The 23,370-nt window shown below is 39.8% G+C and overlaps 1 protein-coding gene across 3 annotated transcripts in view; it reads left to right on the top strand.

Moving 5' to 3' along the window:
* Window positions 1-23,370, top strand: part of dusp16 (dual specificity phosphatase 16) — a 97,359-nt gene that overhangs the window by 31,756 nt on the left and 42,233 nt on the right. For 2 of the 3 annotated variants that reach the window (XM_043709457.1, XM_043709459.1), the window contains exon 2: window positions 10,039-10,557. In XM_043709457.1, coding sequence (XP_043565392.1) covers window positions 10,327-10,557 — 231 coding nt within the window. In that variant the 5' untranslated portion in view covers window positions 10,039-10,326. Of the gene's footprint in view, window positions 1-8,035; window positions 8,054-10,038; window positions 10,558-23,370 lie in introns of those variants that run through there. The other variant, XM_043709458.1, reaches the window with a different exon arrangement.

Genomic DNA, 23,370 nt, shown 5'->3' with positions numbered 1-23,370 from the left:
CGACTCTGTCCGTCCTAGCTTTTAGCTTCCAGCCTAACTCCCTGAGCTCCTGAATGACCTCCCCACCCCTCTTCCTACCTATGTCGTTGGTGCCAACGTGCACCACGACTTCTGGCTGCACACTCTCCCCCTTAAGGATTCTGAAGACACCGTCCGAGACGTCTTGGACCCTGGCACCCGGGAGGCAACAAACCATCCGAGAGTCTCGCCCATGTCCACAGAACCGCCGAAACATCGATTCCCCTGCTTCTTGGATGCTGCCTGACCTGCTGAGCTTTTCCAGCAATACATTTTTCAGGAGTAATTTGAGAGTAGTTTATTTCATTGCCAGGACATGGAGGTTTTCACATTTGCATTGAAGTAATCCAGGTCTTCACTTACTTCAGGAGAGAATGAGTTAAATATTTGACAGCACTGATCCTAGATTTCAGCTTTGCAATGAGCTGTTTTTTTTCTGTAATAAGAGAAAGGATGAGAGGTGAAGGTGAATGAGGTACAGCTATCAGTGCTCGTGCAAATCGGGGAATGGTGATGAGGTGTTCCGATTGAATGAGTAGGTAATGCAGAGGTCATGCAAGGTTAGTAGTGTGGGATGTTGGGGTGGGTGAGAATGAGTGAGGTAGGTCATCATGTGCAGCAGTGGCAAGGGGGAGCATGAGCCTTAGTGGGAGATGGGTGCAATAGCTGATAGAGAGTAGGTGTGAGGTAGCAGAGAGTAGAGAGGGTCATTGACCTCCTTCCCGCATTGTTGGCTGTTCCTTCAGACATCTGACTCTGCACTGATTGGGTAGCAATCTTGGACCATACAGGCAGGGTCTGGTGCTGTAGCCTCCTCTGCCATTTCTGAGGAAACAGTGCAGTCCTCCTCAGCACCATGCTATCCTTCAGGTCCATGGCCACAAAGCAGGGCACCAATTTCTTCTTGTTTGACATGTCTGGAGTGAATGTCTGCAACCGTTTCCAGACTCTCTACACTTGAAAGTGCACAGCAGCCTTTTAAACATGATACCGGTACAATGAATGCTGGTATACTGTATCTGGCAGTGCTTTAGCTACTGTCAGTGGAAGCATTGAGCTAGCATTAGACAAGAGGAGTGAAATAGTGGCATGGTAGGTACTTAATGATGTGTATTTGGAATGATTGCACAAGAAAACTTGCTAGGCGACATGGAGAGAAGTGCTGCATGAAAATGAATGAAAATCACACTTTCCGAAAATAAATATAATTGTTTATTTATGCGTTTGTGTTTTATCATTTAAGCATTGTTTGTACGTGAAGAAAGTTTTTTTTTATGTTCTTGCAGAATAAGATGCTAAAATATAATTGTAATCTTTTAGCATTTAAAGCAATCTATAAACAAATCCAGTGCCTATTTAGGGATTCACAGTTGATATTATAAAAATGTGCAGGCACATGAAAATCATGTGGGATGGATGATTATTTTTATTTAATTTTGAAACACAAGGTTTAATTAAGGTCTGACCAGTTTCTACTCAGTGAGGCAGCATTAATTCCAAATTAGCCCCATTTTTCTAACCTAGTCCATTGCTCTCCACATTATAGGGAATGACCAGTGTTTAAATCTGTGTACTTTGCAACTTACAAAAGAATGCCTAAGAAAAAGGATGATTTTTGAAGTCTCTCCTGCACAGAGACACAAAATATATTGGTTGAAAGGAGGGAAGTTCTGGGAATTGGGAAAGCAAGACTGAAGCCCCTACCAAAGAGAAGTTTGTATGGTTGAAAGATGGCGGAGTGATTTGAGGCTCTTTTCATTAGAGAGAAGGTGGTTGAGAGGAGACTTAATTGAGATCTATAAGATAATCAGAGGGTTAAATAGGGTGGACAGTGAGAGCCTTTTTTCCCAGATGGTGATGGCAAGCACAAGGGGACATCGCTTTAAATTGAGGGGTGATAGATATAGGACAGATGTCAGAGGTAGTTTCTTTACTCAGAGTAGTAGGACATGGAATACTCTGCCTGCAAGAGTAGTAGGCTCAGCAACTTTAAGGATATTTAAATGGTCATTGGAAAGACATATGGAATTGTGTAGGTTAGGTGGACTTAAGATTGGTTTCTCAGGTCAGTGCAACATCGAGGGCCGAAAGGGCTGCACTGTAATGTTCTATGTTTTATTTGAAATCTGAATTTAATTCCAGTGTGATTTCTTTTTCTCCAGATTTTTTTAGGGATTTATATAGTGTTATGAATGGAAAGTAACAGCCTGAAAAATGTATGCAGCGAGGCACTTGATTAGTTGGTTTTACGATGCTTGTTAATGAGTGGAAATTTTCAAGAATGAGGTGCTAAATGTTTTTGTAGATAGTGGTTTGTTTTTTAATCAATGGAATGTTTTGCCTCAGAAATATTTCCATGCAACCTTTTATTCTCCGTAGGCCATGTTTGGTCTACAGAAATGTAATAGATGCACTAAGCATTTTATATCTATAAGTAAATGGCAGTGCGCTAAAGAGCTTCTAAATGGTACAATATAAGAATGCATTTCATCATACAACAATGTTGGCAAAGACATGCAAACTGTAGATCTACATGAATGACAAAGGAAGAACTGGAAAGAGTCTGAACATGCACTTAGTACAATTTCAACACTATATTGATAAGCTGGGAATTATTTTGAAACTGCTGTAGTAATTCAGATTTTAAATAGTAAATTGTATAATTTTTAAATGCTTTCCAACCTATCTATTCATAATAAAATGTTTTTTTTAACTGTAGTTATGAAACGGTAAAATCCATGTTCACATTAACTTTTTACTTGTAAAATCATAAGGGCATGGCTAGGGTAAATAGACAAAGTCTTTCCCCTGGGGTGGGGGAGTCCAGAACAAGTGGGCATTGGTTTAGGGTGACAGGGGAAAGATTTAAAACTGATCTTTTTCATGCAGAGGATAGTGTGTGTGGAATGAAATGAGCTACCAGAGTGATTAGATTAGATTAGATTAGATTACAGTGTGGAAACAGGCCCTTCGGCCCAACAAGTCCACACCAACCCGCCGAAGCGAAACCCACCCATACCCCTACATTTACCCCTTACCTAACACTATGGGCAATTTAGTATGGCCAATTCACCTGACCCTGCACATCTTTGGACTGTGGGAGGAAACCGGAGCACCCGGAGGAAACCCACGCAGACACGGGGAGAACGTGCAAACTCCACACAGTCAGTCGCCTGAGGCGGGAATTGAACCCGGGTCTCTGGCGCTGTGAGGCAGCAGTGCTAACCACTGTGCCTCCGTGCCGCCCAGTGGTGAAGGCTGGTTCAAATACAACATTTAAAAGGCATCTGGATGGGTATATGAATAAAGGAGGGTTTATAGGGATCTGGGCCAAATGCTGGCAAATGGGACTAGATTAATTTAGGGTTTCTGGTCAGCATGGACGAGTTGGACCCAAGGGTCTGTTTCTGTGCTGTATCTCTCTATGACTCTATGATTATGACCTTTTGAGAAAATGCCCTTTCTTCTATAGTTCTTTCTGCCACTTTACATACAAAGAATTATATTTATCATCTTCTCTGATAGCTTGTGCAAATACTTTGAAATTATTCAGTAGATTATAAGCAACAAACTTTGTGACCATACATCCGAAATGTTTCATTGACACACTAATTAATGTGCATCATTTTTCTTCTTTGGAAAAGCTGAGTCTGGTGTAGGACTGAGAAAATGGAGTAAAAGGCATAAAATAAAATTAAAGGATAGAGTGCTATTGAAATCCAGATAAGAAAGTTAGGAGTGTTGTTCAAGGTAATGGTGGCATTAGAAATGGGATCAGATTTATGTTGGGTAAGCAAAGTATTTGGTTTTGGTTTCCTGAGTATAGGTGAATAGTTTGGAAAGCAGTTTAAATTTGAGACTGAGCAGGCAAGGCAAATTGTCAGATTTGGTTTGTGTGGAATGGGGAATTGAGAAATTGTAGGTCACACACTGGCCACTCCAACTATGGAAGGAAGTGATGAACAAGGAGCAAGATTCTCTCACCCTAAAGTTTATTGCTGCTTTGATTGTTAGCATCAAAACCTAAACAGTAATTAGCCTCTAGCAAAGAGGCTGCCTGGATGGAATCTGTGTTAAGAGATGCAGTCTGCAGGGAGCAGTGGGTGATGGGGACCTTGGCACTCTCCTTCAAAAGGCATTGGAAGCAGAGTCGGTGAACTTTTTTTAAGTTGCAGGTGGATACACAAAGGGGTGAATGGTTTTCTGTGGGTAGGTGGGAGTGCGGAGTAATCAAATAAGCTGTGATGTTTATTGAATGGCAGAATAGGCACCATGGACCGATTGGCCTACTCGTGCTCATTTGTTTATTCTCTGTACCTGATCTCAGACAACCTTTTTAATTGCTGGGGGAATTTGATATGTGCTACTCTAATTACATTTTCGATATGCTTAATTGAAAGAGAAAAACAGCCCTGTGGGAGGGAGTATTGAGTAAAACATAATTATACAATATATTTTAGTACAATGCCATTTCTGTCTAACTTGATGAAAGCCATGAACGTAGAATAAAAAATGTTCCATGTGTATATATAACTTCAAAATTAACAAGACAAATGTAGTGTGACAGAAAATACGAAAGAAAAATAAACAGCTTCTCTTCAATTTTATTGAAGCACAGGCACTTTTGTGCTGGGTATCACAGTTCAACAGAAACAGCTTTAAATCTGTCATAGTTAATTTTGTACAGTGCACGCAAGGCTGAAAATGTCGGGTTGCTGGGAGTAATTTTTAACCCAAAAACAGTTTATAATCTCCAAGTTTACTTGACCTTATGTGCAGTGGAGAGTAAAATAGTGTGTGTGGGGTGGGGGTGGCAGAGATAGGTGACTAATCCAGGATTGGTGAATTGCAGTCAAATTGTTTCATTTGATTCTCGCAGTCTGATTTGATGTCAGCTTGGAAACTAGAAGTGAAAGCACAGTGTGCTATCCCATAGTGCTTGGTCACAATTTATTGTTTGTTATTAGTACTTTCCTTGCCCTGATTTAACATCTTATGAGTAAAAGAAAATCAAAGAAACTAGAATACAGAAATACGAATGTTTGAATTCAAACATTTCAGAGCAAGTGTTCTGTAGGACTCTTCACCGCTTGTTGGTGTACAATCCTGAAATCAATGGAATTGAATATTGTACTTGAGATTTATTTGTGAAAGTCCTTTCCTGCACAGAGTAAGGTTGATTCCTCAGCTGGCGAAGAGTAGCAAACAGAATCTTGCTTTGTTTTACTGTACAGAATAAGTTAGAGAGTGGTAATTTAATTTCTTCTTGAACCTTTTGCCTTTTATAACAATTTTATTGTTGAGTGCAATGTTTGTTTCTTTTTGAAATGCTACACTCGCAAAACCAGCATTGCTTGGGTTTTTTTTGTCTGCTGAACATCCTGTTAGGCTTCCTTTACGATGTAATTTGAAAATTCCCCTCCTGCACTTCTAAGGAGGTTTTATTTTTCAGAAAAATGTTTAACTTTCAAAAGGAAATGTTAGCCTTAGTCTATTTAATACATTTTATGCCAGATATGGTGAATCCTGGCCAAAATAATGACCTAAAATCTCATCTTTGAAGTGGGTAGTGTGCGTCAGGATAGTTTACCTGCAGGGCCTGCCTTCCTCATAAGAAAGTGCCTAGAAGCTTAGAATTTTCATTGTCAGGAGCCAGGTCTGGTCTGGGTTGCAGTCAGGCCAGCTGACCCAGGAAAAAAGGGTTAGAGAGAGCCACAGGAGTGGCTTTCCTTGGTACTCTGGGACCTTGTATTAAATTTAATGGGAAAACAAAATTCCCCGGCCCTTATATCTCATACTCCTCATGCTCCTTCAATTTCTGTTTTTGTTTGTTTCAGTACATGTTCAGTCTTGAAGCACCATAACAGAAACTGCATGTATTCTGAACAGGGTGACTGGACATGCAAAATTAATTCTGTTTTCTCTTCACAGATGCTGCCAGACCTCCTGAGTTTCTCCATCAATTTTTGTTTTTGTTTTTGTTTGTTTCAGTACATGTTCAATCTTGTGTAAATAAACATTGTGTAATTGACAGAAGAGATCAGACAGCCAGGGCTATCAATCAAGCAGTGCTTTTTTCTAAGACTCAGCTGCTCCAGCATGCTTAGCGGAGAACCCAGACATCCATTAGATTGTTGAAAGTGCTTGATGGATCCATTTATGGAGCCTCCCTGACTCCATAAAAATTTAGGCCAATATGTCTGCCAATTTACCACAGTACAGACCATTATCTTCCTTTTAAATTGTAATTGGTGCATTGATTTGTTACTTTATTCCAATATTATAGTCTTTTCAAATACAAAAGTATCTATGGGATATAACTGAAATGTCTTACAAACCTCAATGCAAAGTAAACTGCAGAATATGGCATAATTCATCAGTAAAGGTTGTTGTGGAAATAGACAGTTTAGGAGATACGTGTCCAGATTTTTTGCTCCTGAGGCAGGTAGATCAAATTGGGAAATGTGCCAACTTGCAATTCTGCCTTCCAAACATGCCCCCAAATGTCATGACCTTCTCTCCAATAGAGAGAAAGAGAGCAGGATGGATATCAACTGAGCTCAGACTTAAAATGCCATGGTTGGCAGCAGGGAGAAGTGAATGCTGAGTTGCATTGGTTAGAAAGCTTATGCTGGTTTGTGCCATAAGATTTTGTACGTTTTAGCCTTCACGCCTCACATTCCCTCATCCCCACCCAACCCTATCTCTGGGCTTCTTAACACCTCCATGCTAACTCTTGCCAACTGCTCCCATCCCATGAAGTTCCTTATACCCCCAGGTTAACTCACCCAGTAACCACACTGAAGGGACCTCTGGCGACACGTGGAGATTAAATTAAATTTTAAGAATCTTACTCATTTCTCACTACGCATACTTGATAGTGAACAAAATCCCCTTTCATGATGACTGATTCTAAGTTTTTTAAAATATTAAATGCTTTATCTGTTTCAAAACCAAATATTTATTCATGTCCTGCATCAATAATATTTATTACTTTAATAGGTTCTTACAACTGTCAATTAAATTGTGAAATGAAAGATCTTCCCCACTCACTGAGATAGTTATATCTTTTGGAAATCAGGGAAATGGTTACAAGGAGTTATTGGGAAAATGTCAACCAACAACTATTGAAATTGTTTGAAATTCCTTTTATTTGAACTCTCACCAGCACCTATGGCCTGACAATTTTTTACAAAGTGTTGGGGATTCAAATGGCTTTACATCATGAGAGTTAAACAGATTATACTAATCAAAAGAATTTGTATCTAATCCATAATCCATTGTGACTCCCACAATGCAGGTAATACCCTAGATCAGCCAATTTAGCTAAGTTCAAGTGCTCTTTTGAGTACATTTTACCTTGTGTGGACCAAATCTTGTTCCCTTTCTCCACAACAAAAAGTTTTGATTTGGAAATAGGGTGTGATTTCTACATCTGTGTCCAGTTCACCAATTTTTTTGATGGTTATATTCATATCAAGGTACCTGTCCAAGATGCACCTGGAATTATGTTGAAATGGCTTTGATAAGGAATAAAATCTTATTCTATAAGGAATAAAATCTTATTCCTTATAGTAAATTTATCTAATGGTGTTCCTATATCTTGGGTGAGAAATGTCTATAATGCAGACACTAAGGTAAAATGAATGTCAGACTAGAATCATGCCCAAAAAGTTTGGCCCAAGACTTGATGAAAATTGGACCTTGGTACTCAATTTGAGCAAACTGCAGATGCTGATCTATTTTGATTTTGGTAACAGGGTATTTCAGTCTCTTAAAAACAAATTGCATTTTTACCTTGAAGCCTGCAAGCAGTATGTTTAGAGTTATAGGTTAGAATGCCCCATTGGATAGTACTGAGTCTGCCAAAATTGGCTTCTGTTGAAACTAGGATTTTTATTCAGAAGTAGTTACATGCACATGAATTGTTTATTCTTTTATTTTATTGCAGTTCTTGATTGGACTTTGCGTTGCTGAGATACCTTGTTACATGAATCATTCTAATGTGACTTGCAGCTTGTCTGCCTTCCTTAATGTATGTAATTGTATTATATGTATCATACTTGTCTGGTTATTTAATTGAGATTCCAGTGACCAGAATGGGATTTACATTGCTGACATATTTCATCATTTGAATACCTGAAGTTTTTCCTAGTCTGATTTAACACTAATGACCAATAATATTTAAAGGCAGCCGCCAGATAATGAAGCAGAGGAAGAGATGATGCAAGTGTGAAAAAACACACTGCCATCACTTTGTTTTGCAGATAAAATGACCTTAAATCTAGTCACATTGCATTTTTAGAGTCACCAGGTGTAATTATGTTTTTAAAATGCTTCCCAAACATCAATTGTCAATGTTTGAAATTTTCTCCTGTTTAATCAATACAATCAGCAATGGTATAGCACCACCTTTACAAAAGTCTACAGAACGCATTTATATTTTTGGATGTAAAGTTATTGTGCACAGAATATGGTTTTATTTCATACCACATTTCTATTGCCCCTTTTGAGTAATGATTTTCTCCAGTATTTATTTTGTACTACAGTACACATATCGATAGACATGCAAAAATTACAGATTTTGAATTTCCACAATCATGTCCACAAAACCCTCATTGTAAATGTAATGTTACAATGACAGTTTTGTGAGAAAGTAAATTTTGGTACTTGTGATACTTTGAAATGGAACAGACTATACAGGCAAAAGAAATTGTATAAAAACACATTAACTCTATGGCTTGTAATGCTATATCATCGATCTTTCTTCTACCAATGCTGAGCAACTATATAATTAGTAGAATATGGTATAAGTTGGAAAAGTTGATTATACTAAAAGACCTACTAAGGAGCTTGGCAGGCAAGTGTTTAATTCTTGCTGAACTATTGAGATTTGATACACTCTGGAGTACTGGATTGTGATTCCTTTTTGAATGAATTAAAATTAGGTTTTATTGTCATGTGTACTTAAGTTCAGATGTACAGGAGTACAATGAAAAGTGTATAAAATCGCTATTCTCCGGCACCATCTTAGGTACAAAAGACCTGAATTGGGCAAAAAATACCCATGTTAGATACAAAAACTGAAGAAACCATCTTAGGTACAAAAATCAGAATTTTTAAAATAAACAAAAGCAGAAATACAAAACAAAACAGAGCCAAGAAGAAAGGGGGAAATGCCCAGATCCGAAAAGTCTTACCTCCATGAGTCTTATCTCTGTAACTCCAGGCACCAGGTTCTCAAAGGCTGGATGCATATATCTGTAAGATTACTAAATATGAACCTCAAAATCAGTAAGATTTGACAACAGTAGAAATTCTAACATATCGCAGAAGAAACGCAGACATGTGAATTATCAACGTACAAATGAATGGAAATTGAAAATTGGTGGTAAACCAACATTCAAATTTGGAACGTTCACTTAATTCAAGTAACTGGTAGGAACACAAATTCTGTGGCTTTGGAATTGTGGAACACTAGAGACATTTAAGAGATATATTAAACCCGCAGTCAGTCAGTACTCTAAGCCAGTGTAATTTAAACCATTCACAAACTCAAACATCTTTCATTGCACTCTAGAAGCATATTCCAGTGACACTTCATAGAAATGCTGTTGGATAACATCAACCTGATTATATGCCTCTTATAGTCTTTTTTTTGGACAGGTACATAATTTATTCATACTCAACAATGTGCAATCGTTGTAAGAAATATAGGCAAGCCAGTCCATCAGGCACTTGAAAATTAATATTTAACTCCTCTATAGCATTGTTTTTAAAATTAAAGTATAGTAAATCATTACAATGTTTTATGAACTTGCTGTTACTGGGTTTCCTTGTATGAATATTGAATTTGGGAGCATTGTACTGCATTTGTAAACTTCAAAATTGGGAGATAGTAGCATATTTAATTCCAATTATTTCTGTAACTTCCTCCTTTCAACACTATTTTGTGTATATAAGTTAATCTTCAGATTGTTATTCCATTTTTCTAAAGATTCCCTTCTGTCTTGTTTGCAGATTTTTTCCATTCAGAATGTTGAATTGGAGATTTAGGTGAAGAATGATGTAAAGCTGAATTATCATTTGCACTCAGGAGGTGATGGTGTCCGAGAGCAACCCAGACCAAGGTTACTGTCCAATTACTGGATACCAGCAGTGAAAAGGTTTAAACTTTATAGACTTTTGAAATGAATTTTATTTTTATAAGCCAATTGCAATCTACGTGACTAGAGGTTTCCATTGAAATGAAGTGGCTGATTCTTTAATTTCAACCAACCCATAATTTGGGGACAGTCCAGTGTCACCATGGCTGATGAAAATGCCAGGACTCAAATGGTAACTGCTGAGAAGCTGGTGGGACTTCTGGAGAGTAGCATAGAGAAAGTGCTGATTATTGACAGTCGTTCTTTTGTTGAGTACAATGCCTCCCATATCTTGGATGCTGTGAATATTAATTGCTCAAAGCTCATGAAAAGAAGACTGCAGCAAGACAAAGTACAAATAATAGAACTCATCCAGCACTCTGCAAAACAGAAGGTATGTTTCTACAAGAAAAGTAGAATGAGTTTAATGAGGAACCTGTATAGTGTATTACTTCCAATTTTTCATTTTTCTACTTTTGTTTTAGCATAGATTGACTGTTACCAATACTGAATTAATTACATATCTATATCATAAAAATAAATATTTGTAATATCCCAATAGCCTAGTAACAGGGAGACTCCTGTATTCCCCGCTCCCTTACTTAATGGAACTTTAAGCGATAACACTGATTTTTAAACACTAACCCAATATCATTGCTATCATGCTGAAATGGAAAATGAAAGTATGACGTTGGAGGTAAATTCATATATATATTTTGTAGTCATGATTTGGAGGTGCCAGTGTTGGACTAAGGTGGACAAAGTTTAAAAATCACACAACACCAGGTTATAGCCCAACAGGTTTATTTCGAGACCACCACCTGATGAAGAGGCAGTGACTTGAAAACTAGTACTTCCAAAGAAACCTTTTGGACTATAACCTATGGTTGTGTGATTTTTAACTATGCTTTGTCGAATGCTCATGATTTTAAAAGCACGTGTATTGCAATAATGGTATCACATGATTAACATACGACCCAAAATATTCGTGCACATCGATGGCAATTGTTGGTAAACTGCCTGTTTTTTTCTACATCTTGAGAAAAATGTTTCATAAGTTTTGTTTCAAAATTAAATTTCTTAAGATATAACATTACCACTTAAAATTTACAATGTAGAGACAGGCCACTTATCCCAACATGTCTGCTTTCTTAATGCTCTATGTATCCTTCTATTCCTTTCTCCCTCATGTATGTTCTAGTTTTCTCTTAAATGCATCTGTACAATTTTCTTCAACCATATTCTCATCAAGTCAAGAGTTTCTCAGAATATTTATTAAATTTATTAGTGACTGTCTTGTACTTAATGGCCCCAGTTCCAGGCTCCCCAACAAATAAAAACAACAACACCTGTTTAATGGGTAAGAAATGTGGATTAGTAGCATTGTCTGTGGCACTATGGAGAACCCCTTGAGGTTTACTGCAGAAAAGGAAGTCATTTGGCATTTTATGTCAATACTAGTCAACAAAGATCTGACTACATTAATCCCATTTTCCAGCTCTTGGTCCATAACTGTAGAGGTGATGGCAATGCAAGTAAATATCTAAATAATGCTTCAATGTTACAAGAGTTTATGACTGCTCAGGCAGAGTGTTCCAGACTCCAGACATCCCTGGGGAAATACTTTTTCCTCACCTTTCCCCTTAACCTGCTACATCATGCCTTCAATCTATGTCCCCTAGTTACTGACCCCTCTATTAATGGAAAAGGTGCCTTACTATCCACATTATTTATGGCTCTCATAATCTTATAAATCTCTATCAGGTTTCTTCACTATTCCAAAGAAAGCAACTGTTCGGTCTTTCCTTGTAGCGTAAACCTTCCAACCTGACCACAACATGGTAAATTTTCTCTGCACCCTCTCTAGTGCAGTCACAACCTTCCTACAATATAGTGACCACATTTGTATGCAGTACTCCAGTTATGGTAGAACCATTGTTTTATATAGTTGCTGCAGAACCTCCTTGCTCTTGTATTCCATGCCTCAGCTTATAAAGGCAGATTTCCCATAAGCCGCCTTAACTATCTTTCATGTACCTGTCCTGGTACATTAAGGGATCTGTGGATCTGCATACTGACGTCCCTCTGTTCTTCAGTACTTCCATGGTCCTACCATTCATAGTTTAATCCCTTGCCTTGTTACCCCTCCCTAATTATTGTACACATTTCCAGTTTGAATTCAAATTGCCATTGTTCTGTCCACTTGGCCAGTTCATTGATCTCCTTCTGGAGTTCAAGGCTATGTTCTTCACCACCCTATCAATTTTTGTGTCATCCACAAACTACTTGTTTGTACCCCTACATTTAAAGTCTAACTCATTAATGTCCACTGCAAACAGCAAGGGCCTCAGTACTGGGCCCTACAAAACCTGATTCGAAACAGGGCATGTTTCTGTGGCTGAAAGTCTATCATCTACCTCTGCATCCTGACTCCCAGCTAATTTTGGATTCATTTTGCCTTTGTTCTATGAGCTGTTATTTTGTTTGACCAGTCTACCAGGAAGGACCTGTTGAAAGCCTTGCTAAAGTCCATGTAGTTTGCATCAAATGCATTACTCTCAACAACACACTTAGTTATCTCCTCAAAACATTTGATCAAGTTCATAAAACTATCGTCTTCTCAGAAATCCTTGCTAACTATTACTTATTAATCCTTTATCTTTCCAAGTGCAGATATATTCTGTGTCTCAGAAATCTTTTGAATTATTTTTCCCAACACTGAGGTTAGACAGACTGGCCTATAATTTCCTGGTTTTTTTCCTTCCTCTTTTCTTTTTAATAATGAGACAATACTAGCAGTTCTCTAGTACCTCACCTGCAGCCAAAAAAGCTTTAAAAATTATTGTCAGGGCCCCTAATATCTTCTCTTACCTCCCTCAACAGCAGGCATACATCTCATCTGGACCTGCAGATTCATTGACTTGTAAGGCTACTCTCTCTCCCTCTGAATTTCCTTTTGAATATTTCACAGACTCTACAGTGATGCATATACTTGATTTTTCTTTTCCACTGTGAAGACTGACACAAAGTATTAATTGAGGACTGTGCTTTTATCTTTTGGGTGCTTTCTTATGGTCTCCAATGGGCCCTTATCTTTCCCTAGCTATTTTCTTGCACTTTTGTATATTTAATAAACTTTTTTTTCTTTTCCTTTATTTTACCCACCAGTGCTTTCTCATGTACTCCCTTTGCCTTCCTAATTTCCTGTGGATGTTCCTTCCCTGCACTTTTTTTTATACTTTTCTAGGAAGTCTGCCATACTGAGTCCTAAGTTTCTTTTTGTAAGCCTTTGTTTTTGGTTCTTAATCCCAATCTTTACATCCCTTGACATTCAGGGTTGTCCAGTCTTGGTCCTACCCTTTCAGTTTGTCTCACTACTTCCTCCTTGAATGCTTCCAACTGCTCTGATTATTTTACCTTCAAGTAGCTGCTTCTAGTCAACTTGGACCAAATTGTATTTTATCTTCATTAAATTATCCTTCCCAGTTTGGAATGTTAATTCTTGGCCCATTCGTATCCTTTTCCATAGCTATTCAAAACCTCACTGATGGTCACAATCTCCAAAATGCCCCCCTACTGAATGCTTTCCACCTGCCTGAGCTCATTTCTGAATATTATGTCCAGGACTGCCACCTCCCTTGTTGGACTTTCTATGTATTGGCTGAAAAAGGTTTCATGAATCCAATTTAGGAATTTTATTCCCTCTCTACCTTGTGCAATAAAACTATCCTTATTAATATTTGGGAAATTAAAATCCCTTTATTATTATTATTATTGCACATCTATGCAACTTCATTACATGTTTGATCTCTCGATGATCTTTACAAGATGTCATCCCTTGTTACTGCTAGAATTGATTTCTTGCTTGATATTACTAACTCCCCCTCCTCTTCTATCTGCTGTCTATCGCATATGAATACCCTATAAGCAGGAATGTTGAGCTGCCTATCTTTGATCATAGGCACATGGGAATATAAAATAGCTATCTTTCCCCAGCTTATCTGTCTTCATGCTCCTTGCATTAATATAAAAATTGATCCCATTTAAACTCACTACTTTCATATCTAGTCTGTTAACTCTACCTTCCAGTGTCCTATCTTCATATTTTAACTTCTAATTCCATCTCTTTCTCTCCTCTCTGAACTACCTATCAGTAACACTCCCTCAAATTATCTTTCTAGCTGTGCAGGCCTCCAGAGTAGCCTCAGAGCTTTAAGGGGACGTTGGTTATCAGAATCCCATCCCTGGCCAATCTGGTTTAAATCTGACCCAAAAGCATTAGGAAACCTCCCCACAAAGATGATGGTTCTATTCCTGTTTGGATGTAATCCATCCAAATTGTACAGGTCCCATCTCCCCTAGAAATGGTCACAATGCCTCGAGAACCTAAAGCAGTCCCTCCTGCACCACTTGTTTAGCTATGCATTCATCTGCTATCATCTTCTATTCCTGTACTCAATATTGTGTGGTGCTGAGAGTAATCTTGAGATTACTCCACTTTCAGTTTCTTACCTAAGGTCTGTTTGCAGGATCTTATTTCCTACTTTCCTTCCTATGCTACTGGTCCCAAAATAACCCAAGGCTATTCATTCTCCCCCTACAAATGCCCTGTGACATACTTGACCCTGGAACCTATGAAACAATATACCACACTGAAACCAAGTCAATGGCTGCTAGTGCGCTTGTCTGCTCCCCTTACTAACCATCTACTGCTATTGCCCTTCCAAAATTCTTATTCACCCCTACCCTTGGTGGCTGCACCCTCTGCAGTGCCATTGGCTGGCCTCCACAGCAGGACCATCACTCTAATTGTTTTCCAAGGTTGAAAATCGTCAGCATGTAAGATGAGGTTGGGGCAGGGGGTTGGGGTTTGCTGCCTGGTCCCTTTCTTCTGTCTGACTGTCTCCTATTCACTCTCTTCTGGATTAGTGGTGCTGGAAGAGCACAGCAATTCAGGCAGCATCCGAGGACAGGCAAAATGGACGTTTCGGGCAAAAGCCCTTCCTGATTTTGCCCGAAACGTCGATTTTGCCTGTCCTCAGATGCTGCCTGAATTGCTGTGCTCTTCCAGCACCACTAATCCAGAATCTGGTTTCCAGCATCTGCAGTCATTGTTTTTACCTCCTATTCACTCTCTGCCTGCACTCCCTTAATCTGTGGTGTGGCCACATTCTGAAATGTGCAATCCACAAACCTTTCAACCTCATGAATTAACCGTAGTGTCCCTGTAGCTGCTGTTCTACTGGGGCTCAAGTTGCTACAGGAAGAGCCACCCTCTGTGCACACTATCTTTCAGGCAATCCAAAGATTTCCAATAGTACCGGATATGAAAATCGCAGGCTTGAGCTCCCCGGACATATCTTAACTAAAGACAATATGGGCCCTTGCTTTTATTTTATCTTTGGTCCTACTTGAGTGTGGACTTAAAAAAATTCAAGTCCTATACAGATCTGCCTGCTCTGGAATCTTTCCATTCTTGTTGTTGCTCTTAACTTTGCTGCAGCCACTCCAAAACCTTACACATGTCTGACCAAGCTGTAGACACTTTCAGTTGCACATCACTCACTTTAGCACAACCCTCATAGTGACAGATGCTGGGAAACACGTATTCTCAGGTATTCCTTGCATATTCTGGAAACTGTTATGACATCAAGCATCCCTGTTGACTGATGTTTAGCACTTTTCTTGGACCACGTAGGTTTATTCAATGTATTTATTTGTCACTCATGAAAGAACAATTCAAAGAGGCCTAGCATTGGTGTTGTCTGAATGACCAGAAGATATTTTACAGATATGGTACAACTTCAATTGCAATATCTCAAAGTACCATAGAGTGTTTTTGGGGGATTGTCAAGATCTGGATTTGGCAAAGAGTGTTAATGCATTTTCTCATAATAGGCAGAGGATTTGCTGAACTCTCCACATAAGTGCTCCATGAGTTGCGTGGACTGCAGTTATAGTGCCTTTAAGTTGCAGCATATCTGCAGAGAATGCATGTTCTGTGAATGACCTCTCCCAAATCAGTCTTCGATTCCTGCATGGTCCTTGCTGGTGATAGGACTCAGGACTCAGGCTGGCCTGCTAGATAGTGCAACAAGCATGTCTGTTCATCCTTGTCAGCGTTTTCTTGTATGACATTTCACCAAAATCCTCCTGAGAGTTCCATGTCGCAGGTATGTGAATAGGAAGGGTTTGGAGGGATATGGGCCGGGTGCTGGCAGGTTGGACTAGATTGAGTTGGGACATCTGGTCGGCATGGATGGGTTGGACCGAAGGGTATGTTTCCATGCTGTACATCTGTGGGCGGCACGGTGGCACAGTGGTTAGCACTGCTGCCTCACAGCGCCAGAGACCCGGGTTCAATTCCCGCCTCAGGCGACTGACTGTGTGGAGTTTGCACGTTCTCCCCGTGTCTGCGTGGGTTTCCTCCAGATGCTCCGGTTTCCTCCCACAGTCCAAAGATGTGCAGGTCAGGTGAATTGGCCATGCTAAATTGCCCATAGCGTTAGGTAAGGGGTAAATGTAGGGGTATGGGTGGGTTGCGCTTCGGCGGGACGGTGTGGACTTGTTGGGCCGAAGGGCCTGTTTCCACACTGTAAGCAATCTAATCTAATCTAATCTCTATGACTCTATCTGTCCCTTTGGTCACTTGCTGTGTAAAGCATTGCTTTCAGCTTGTGCCCAGTGACTGAGTTGGAATTTGTACATGTTATTAACACCAAAATTGTTTGTATCTATGTCAAAATGTGACCAGGCTTCTTTACAAGTGCTGTGCTGTTGTGCTGTCTGTTCCTCCTATACTCCTGTTCTGGGGATGTTAACAGCAGCACAGGAAAGTAGGAACAGGAGGAGGCCATTCAGCCCCTTGAGTCTGTTTCACTATTCAATCACATGGCTGATTTGATGGCTTAACTCCATATATTCAGCAAAAAAAATGATAACAAATTTGGGATGATGGTAGGATACAAGAGGTCCATAATCATACTGTTTGCCCATCATGATAGATTATAGGATAAAGGTGAGCTGAGAGTTCCATATTTAGAATTGTAACAACAGCAACTCACTGAAATCACCTATGATTAGGTGCTGCTTTCCTTTTGAGAGGGACAGAATGTACCATGTGCTCTGCAAAAGCTCCTCTGTCTACTGCCGAGCACGGAGGCACGCGGCAGTATAGAGTCTGCTCAAACCACTGCTCCAGTCTGATAAATGCTGAGGCAGTGCCAAGTTTGGGTGCTGTCTATCTTCAAGACAACAGGCATGAACTTTTTTTTTAACCAAATTCAACAATATGGACCAATTTGAACCAACCTGAACCTGAACCTCAACCTGAGCTACAAATCTTCTAAAAAATCACAATATGGACTAATTTTTAGCCCTTTAATTTTGAAGATTAGATTGAAGTTTGCTGTTTACCTACTCCCTTCCACGTAAAAACACTTGCCTGTTCCTAGGTCTATGGCTCAAGTAAAGTTCTTAGTTTGTTGGAAAATATCCTTTAAAGTAGAGTGGGACTTCAGTACAAACCAATTGATGAAAACTTTTATTTTGGGCATTTGTTACAATATCAGAAAAATCATTGAATCATAAATTAACACAAGTTCTAATTTCTTCAGACCAAATTCTTGTGTTTGCATATCCAACATGTTAATTTCCCACTCACTGTATTCATCATCATCATTTACATGAGTATTACTAACATTCAATAAATATTCATGTTTTCTCAAGGAGTACCATTTAAGCTTCACAAAAATGTCTATTTGGCTTCCTGTTAAGTTTAATACTTGTGGCTAATTGAGTAAATGTGATTTGTATTTGCGTAGGATGATTGAATGACTGCCATGGCAAGTTTTCTTTTAAATTCAGATCAACTTTTATGCATCTGAAATAAGTTTTCTTAAATGTTTTGTTCCCAAAGATCTTTCTATACAATTTCAAAAACAATTGCACAGTGTATTCAAGAGTAACCTGGGAATTCGAGAAATTTGAGAATAATCCTTTCTGTTGGAATAACCACAATAAGGAGAATGCAATGCTACACATTCTGTTCTCCAGACTCTGTATTCGGCCATTCTGACTACAATTCTTCTAGACCCGAGACTTGCACCAATCCATCTTCTTTCCACAGCGCCCCCTGCCATTTGGAGGCCAACACTGCTTTCAGTTGTATTCATGATTTGGAGATGCTGGTGTTGGACTGCGGTGTACAAAGTTAAAAATCTCACAACACCAGGTTAACCTGGTGTTGAGATTTTTAACTTCAGTTGTATTGGTCAACTGTACAAAGTCATAGAGATGTACAGCATGGAAACAGACCCTTTGGTCTAACTTGTCCATGCTGACTAGATATCCTAAACTAATCTAGTCCCATTTGCCAACATTTGGCCCACATCTCTGTCAATCTTTGCTATTCATATACTCATCCAGATGCTTTTTAAATGTTGTAATTGTACCAGCCTCCTCCACTTCCTCTGGCAGCTCATTCTGTACACTCACTACCCTTTGTGTGAAAAGTTGCCCCTTAGATCCCTTTATAAATTTTTTCCACTCTCTCCCTAAACCTATGCCCTCTAGTTCTGAACTCCCCCACCCCAGGGAAAATACCTTGTCTATTTACCCTATCCATGCTCCTCATGATTTTATAAACCTCCTGTGAGGTCACCCATAAGCTTCCGATGCTGCAGGGAGAACAGCCCCATCCCCTATTCAGTCTCTCCCTATAGCTTAAACCCTTCAATCCAGACAATGTCCTTACAGCATGGATAAAGATATGTGGATTGGAAGGTGCTGAATGGAAGATTTGTTCAGGAAGTTATTGGTATTCCTAGCTTAAAGTTCCCAAACATGGTTACCAATGGCAAGGTGCATATTTACAAAAGTGCTCTGACTTGGCTCACAGCCTGGTTGGTACAGAAGCCCCAGAGAACACCTTCCCTGATTCCTTTAGATTGCTGCGGTTTCAGTATTCAAATCACAAAACAATAGTCCAATCTTATGCACTCCAAAATTTCTGTCTTTGTTCTTTCCAATAATATTACACAAAATAACATATTCTCTTTGTTCTCAGAGACCTGCTTTACCTCAAGGATCTGTTTGAAGATTGCCAAATGGAAAACCGTACTTTTTAGGGAGAACCTTGCTTGTTTTCTGTTTCTTGAATTGACACTGTATTCTGAACTGACAAACAGCAGCAGGTTGAAATCCCACCCACTGCAATCCTCTTTCTTCTGTTTTCCCTTTGCTTCTTAGCTGTGCATCCCCATTACTATTTCTAGTCATATGGATATTTCTTGTAACCTAATGGTGACATAATTAAGAAACCAATTAACCCTCCTACTGAATATTTTCCAGTTTACCTTGGTCTTAATGCAGGCATTGCACAGAAAAAGACTTTTCCCAAAGCACATGGGACCATCATAGTTACTTAACTGAGATCTTAGGATTTGGAAAGCTCTTGATAGTGTTTATGGAAGGTAACTTTTCCTGCTGCTGGAGGGGCCTAGGGACAAGGGGATAAACTCTTAAGGCCCAAAAGCCAGGTATTTTAGGGGACCAAGTAAGAAACATTTCTTAATGCATGTGGTAATAGAACTGTAAAGTACTCTATTTCTTACAATAAGTAGTAGGTACTGGCACAATTAAGAATTTTAAATCAAAGATTGATTAATTATCTTTGATAGCATATCCAGTCAAAGCAGGTGGATGGAGCATTGTACAAATCAGCTATGATCTCACTGTTTGGCAATTAGGCTAAAAGCTTGAAATGGCCAACTCCATTCCTTTTGGTATTTCATATTGCAGTAGAAGCTTAGTGGGTTTTTAATTCCTGTTTTGGGTCAACACCTTTATCTTTCTTTATGAAATGGAAAATGCTAATTCATTTACCGACCTGCAGAATTTCAGTTGCGCATTAAACTTTAGCGGATTTGAAATTTGGAAAGATAGGAGGATAGAAAGCTAACTCACTATAATGCACAGTCCACAAACACTCAATTCAATGAGAGGCCATTACAATTCAACTTAAGCTGCAGGTATTTTCAAATACTAATATACTGACGATACAAAGAATCATTGCAACAAACTGCAGAGCTGCAATTGTTTTGTCCACACAAGATAGCCATGTTCTTCCTAATTTTAATGGAAGGAGCATTTATGGAAATAAGGTTTGAAAAAAATGATCTAGATTTATCTGAACCAAAGCAATCAGAATTAATATTTATAAATGGATTTATCTTTTGTATCTTTTAAGTATTTTAAAAATGAAAGTCAAATTAGTCTTACTGTACAACTAAATGATAGATGTCGCATCATGTTTCATTTAGTGAGACCATAAGATATAGAAGCAGAATTAAGCCTTTCAACCCACCGAGTTTGCTCGGCTATTTGATCCTGCAGAGGTGTTTCTCAATCCGCTTCTCCTGCCTTTGATTCCGTTTCTAATCCAGAACCTAACCATCTCTGTCTTAAATACAGTCAGTGACTTGGCCTCCAAAAGGTTCAACAGATTGGTCACCTGGCTGAAGAAACCCCTACTGTTCTCCATTCTAAAGGGTCTTTCCTTCACTCTGAGGCTGTGCCCACTGGTCCGAATCTCTCCTGCAAGTGATAACATTTTCTCCACGCCCACTCTATGGAAGCCTCTCTGTATTCTGTAAATTTCAATGAGATTCCTCCTCATTCTTCTAAACTCGATTGAGTACAGACCCAGAGTTCTCAACCACATCTCATAGGACAAGCCCTTCATTCTCAGGATCGTTCTTGTAAACTTCCTCTGGATTCCATCCAAGGCCATCCAGAACATCCTGTTTAGATTCAATGCCCAAAACTGCTCACAATATTCCAAATGCATTCTCACCAGAGCCTAATACAGAGGAACCTTGATTATCCAAGTGAGGTGGGTGGGCACTATTTCATTCAGATAATTGATTCAATGCCTGTCCTCTGGGGCTCAGAGTTTTCTGAAGTTTCCTTTTTCCTCACTCTGCCAGCCTTGCTCCCTCTCTCTGTCTCAGGAGTTGTTTCTAAGCAGAGACACAGTTGTGTAAGGGACCTGCAGCATTGCTGAAATGCTCCCCCTCCCCCACCCCCCCATATCAGTCCAGTGGGATTGACACAGGGAGCACTTGCTCAGTCTGCTCCCCATTTAGGAGACGAGGCAGCAGCACACCGCGAGACCCCCCACTCCCCTGTCTATCTCCTCCTCAGATGCGCACACACACCTTTTTACTGCAAATTTTTGACAGGTTCTACCTCTGTTCTGGACCAGACAATGTTGGAGAGATTATCTGGGGAAGGGGGTTTTAGGGTACACACCTGTGTAGAATGCCAGGAAAAGTGTGTGTGGAGAGGGCGAGTGGTCAGTCATTTGGAGACATTGCCTGGGTTCCCATCAATGTCCTGAGCTGTTTTGGCATAATTTCAGTAAGCCGGGTTCATTTTTAATCATTGTAAACAAAAGGCATGATCAGTGTTGAAACAGCTATTTCATGTAATGTTTTTATCAGCACCTCAATATCTCCTTCGGATAATCCGATGTTCGGATAGTTGATAGTTGGCTAATCGAGGTTCCTCTGTATCACACATCCCTGCTTTTGTGTTCTAGCCCTGTTGAAATTAATGATCTCGTTGCATTTGCCTTCCTAACTGCCAACTGACCCTGCATGTTAACTTTAAGAGAATCCTTAACTAGGGTTTCTAATTACCTTTGTGCTTCAGATTTCTAAAGTCTTTCTCCACTTAAAAAATTGTTTACACCTCTTCTTCCTACCAAAATGCATAACCTCACGCTTTCATATATTGTATTTCATCTGTCATTTTTTTCCATTTTCCTAGCCTGACCGAGTCTTTCTGCAGTCTCCCTGCTACCTCAACACTACCTGTCCCTCCATGACTGTTTGTGTCATCTGCAAAGTTGCGACAATGCCCTCAGTTCCTTCATCCAGATCACTAACATATAACGTGAATAGTGGTAGTCCAAACACTGACCCCTGCAGAACTCCACAAGTCACTAGTTGCCAATCTCAAAAAGACCCCTTTGTCCCCACTCTCTGCCTTCTGCCAGTCAGCCAATCCTCTATCCATGCCAGTACCTTGCCCCTAACACCATGGGCTCATCTTATTTAGCAGTCTCCTTTTGTGACATTTTGTCAAAGCCTTCTGGAAATTCAAATACATCATGTACACTGGCTGTCCTTTGTCTAACTTGCTTGTTAGCACCTCAGAGAATTCTAACAGATTTGTCAGGTATGACCTCCCCTTGACTAATCATGCTGATTCAATCCTATTTTCCTATGCACTTCCAAGTACTCTGCAATCTCATGCTTAGTAATAGATTCTTAAAAACTTACCAACAACCGAGGTCATGCTAACCAATTTATCATTTCTTGTCCTGTCTCCCTCCCTTAAACAGGGGTGTTACATTATCCATTTTCAAATCCTGTCGTTCCCTCCTTGACTCAAGTGATTCTTGAAAGACTACCATTTAATGCCCACGCAATTGCCTCCACTATCTCCTTCAGAATCCTGGGGTGGAGTCCATTGGTCTGGGTGATCTATCCACCTTCAGACCTTTCAGCATCTCTGGCATGGTCACCACCAAAATCTATCTGGCACACACGCACTCTCACTCTCGCCCTCCTTGCTCTCACGCGTGCCCTTGCTCTCTTGTAAATGCCCTCGTGCTCTTGAACTCTCGCAGGTGTGCACCCTCTTGCTCCCGCGCCTTCACGCTCTTGCGTACGCCTTCATCCTCTCGCATGCCGTCACACTCACGCTCTCTCTCTCTCTCTCTCTCTGTGTCTCTCGCATGCGCACCCTCTCTTACTAGCTATCTTACTAAGAAGGCAGCATGCTCCTATGCCCATCTGCCTGCCCTTTTGATGAGATACCTATCTTTAGATAATTTGTTCCCAGCCCTAATTCCCTCCAGCCACATCTCTCTAATCCTACAGACCATATGCAACAATTTCAATCTGGGCTACAAACTCATTAATTTGTGTACTAGCTCCTGAGGTCCCAAAATCTCTCACTCTCTCTGTGTCTGTCTCTCTCTCTTTCTGTCTCTCTCTCTCTCTTTCTGTCTCTCTCTCTCTCTCTTTCTGTCTCTGTCTCTTTCTTTCTGTCTCTTTCTTTCTGTCTCTTTCTTTCTTTCTTTCTTTCTTTCTTCCTTCCTTCCTTCCTTCCTTCCTTCCTTCCTTCCTTCCTTCCT

Source organism: Chiloscyllium plagiosum, chromosome 19 (assembly GCF_004010195.1).
Source record: "Chiloscyllium plagiosum isolate BGI_BamShark_2017 chromosome 19, ASM401019v2, whole genome shotgun sequence".
Lineage (NCBI taxonomy): Eukaryota > Metazoa > Chordata > Chondrichthyes > Orectolobiformes > Hemiscylliidae > Chiloscyllium > Chiloscyllium plagiosum.
This window is presented reverse-complemented; position numbering and strand designations above follow the sequence as displayed.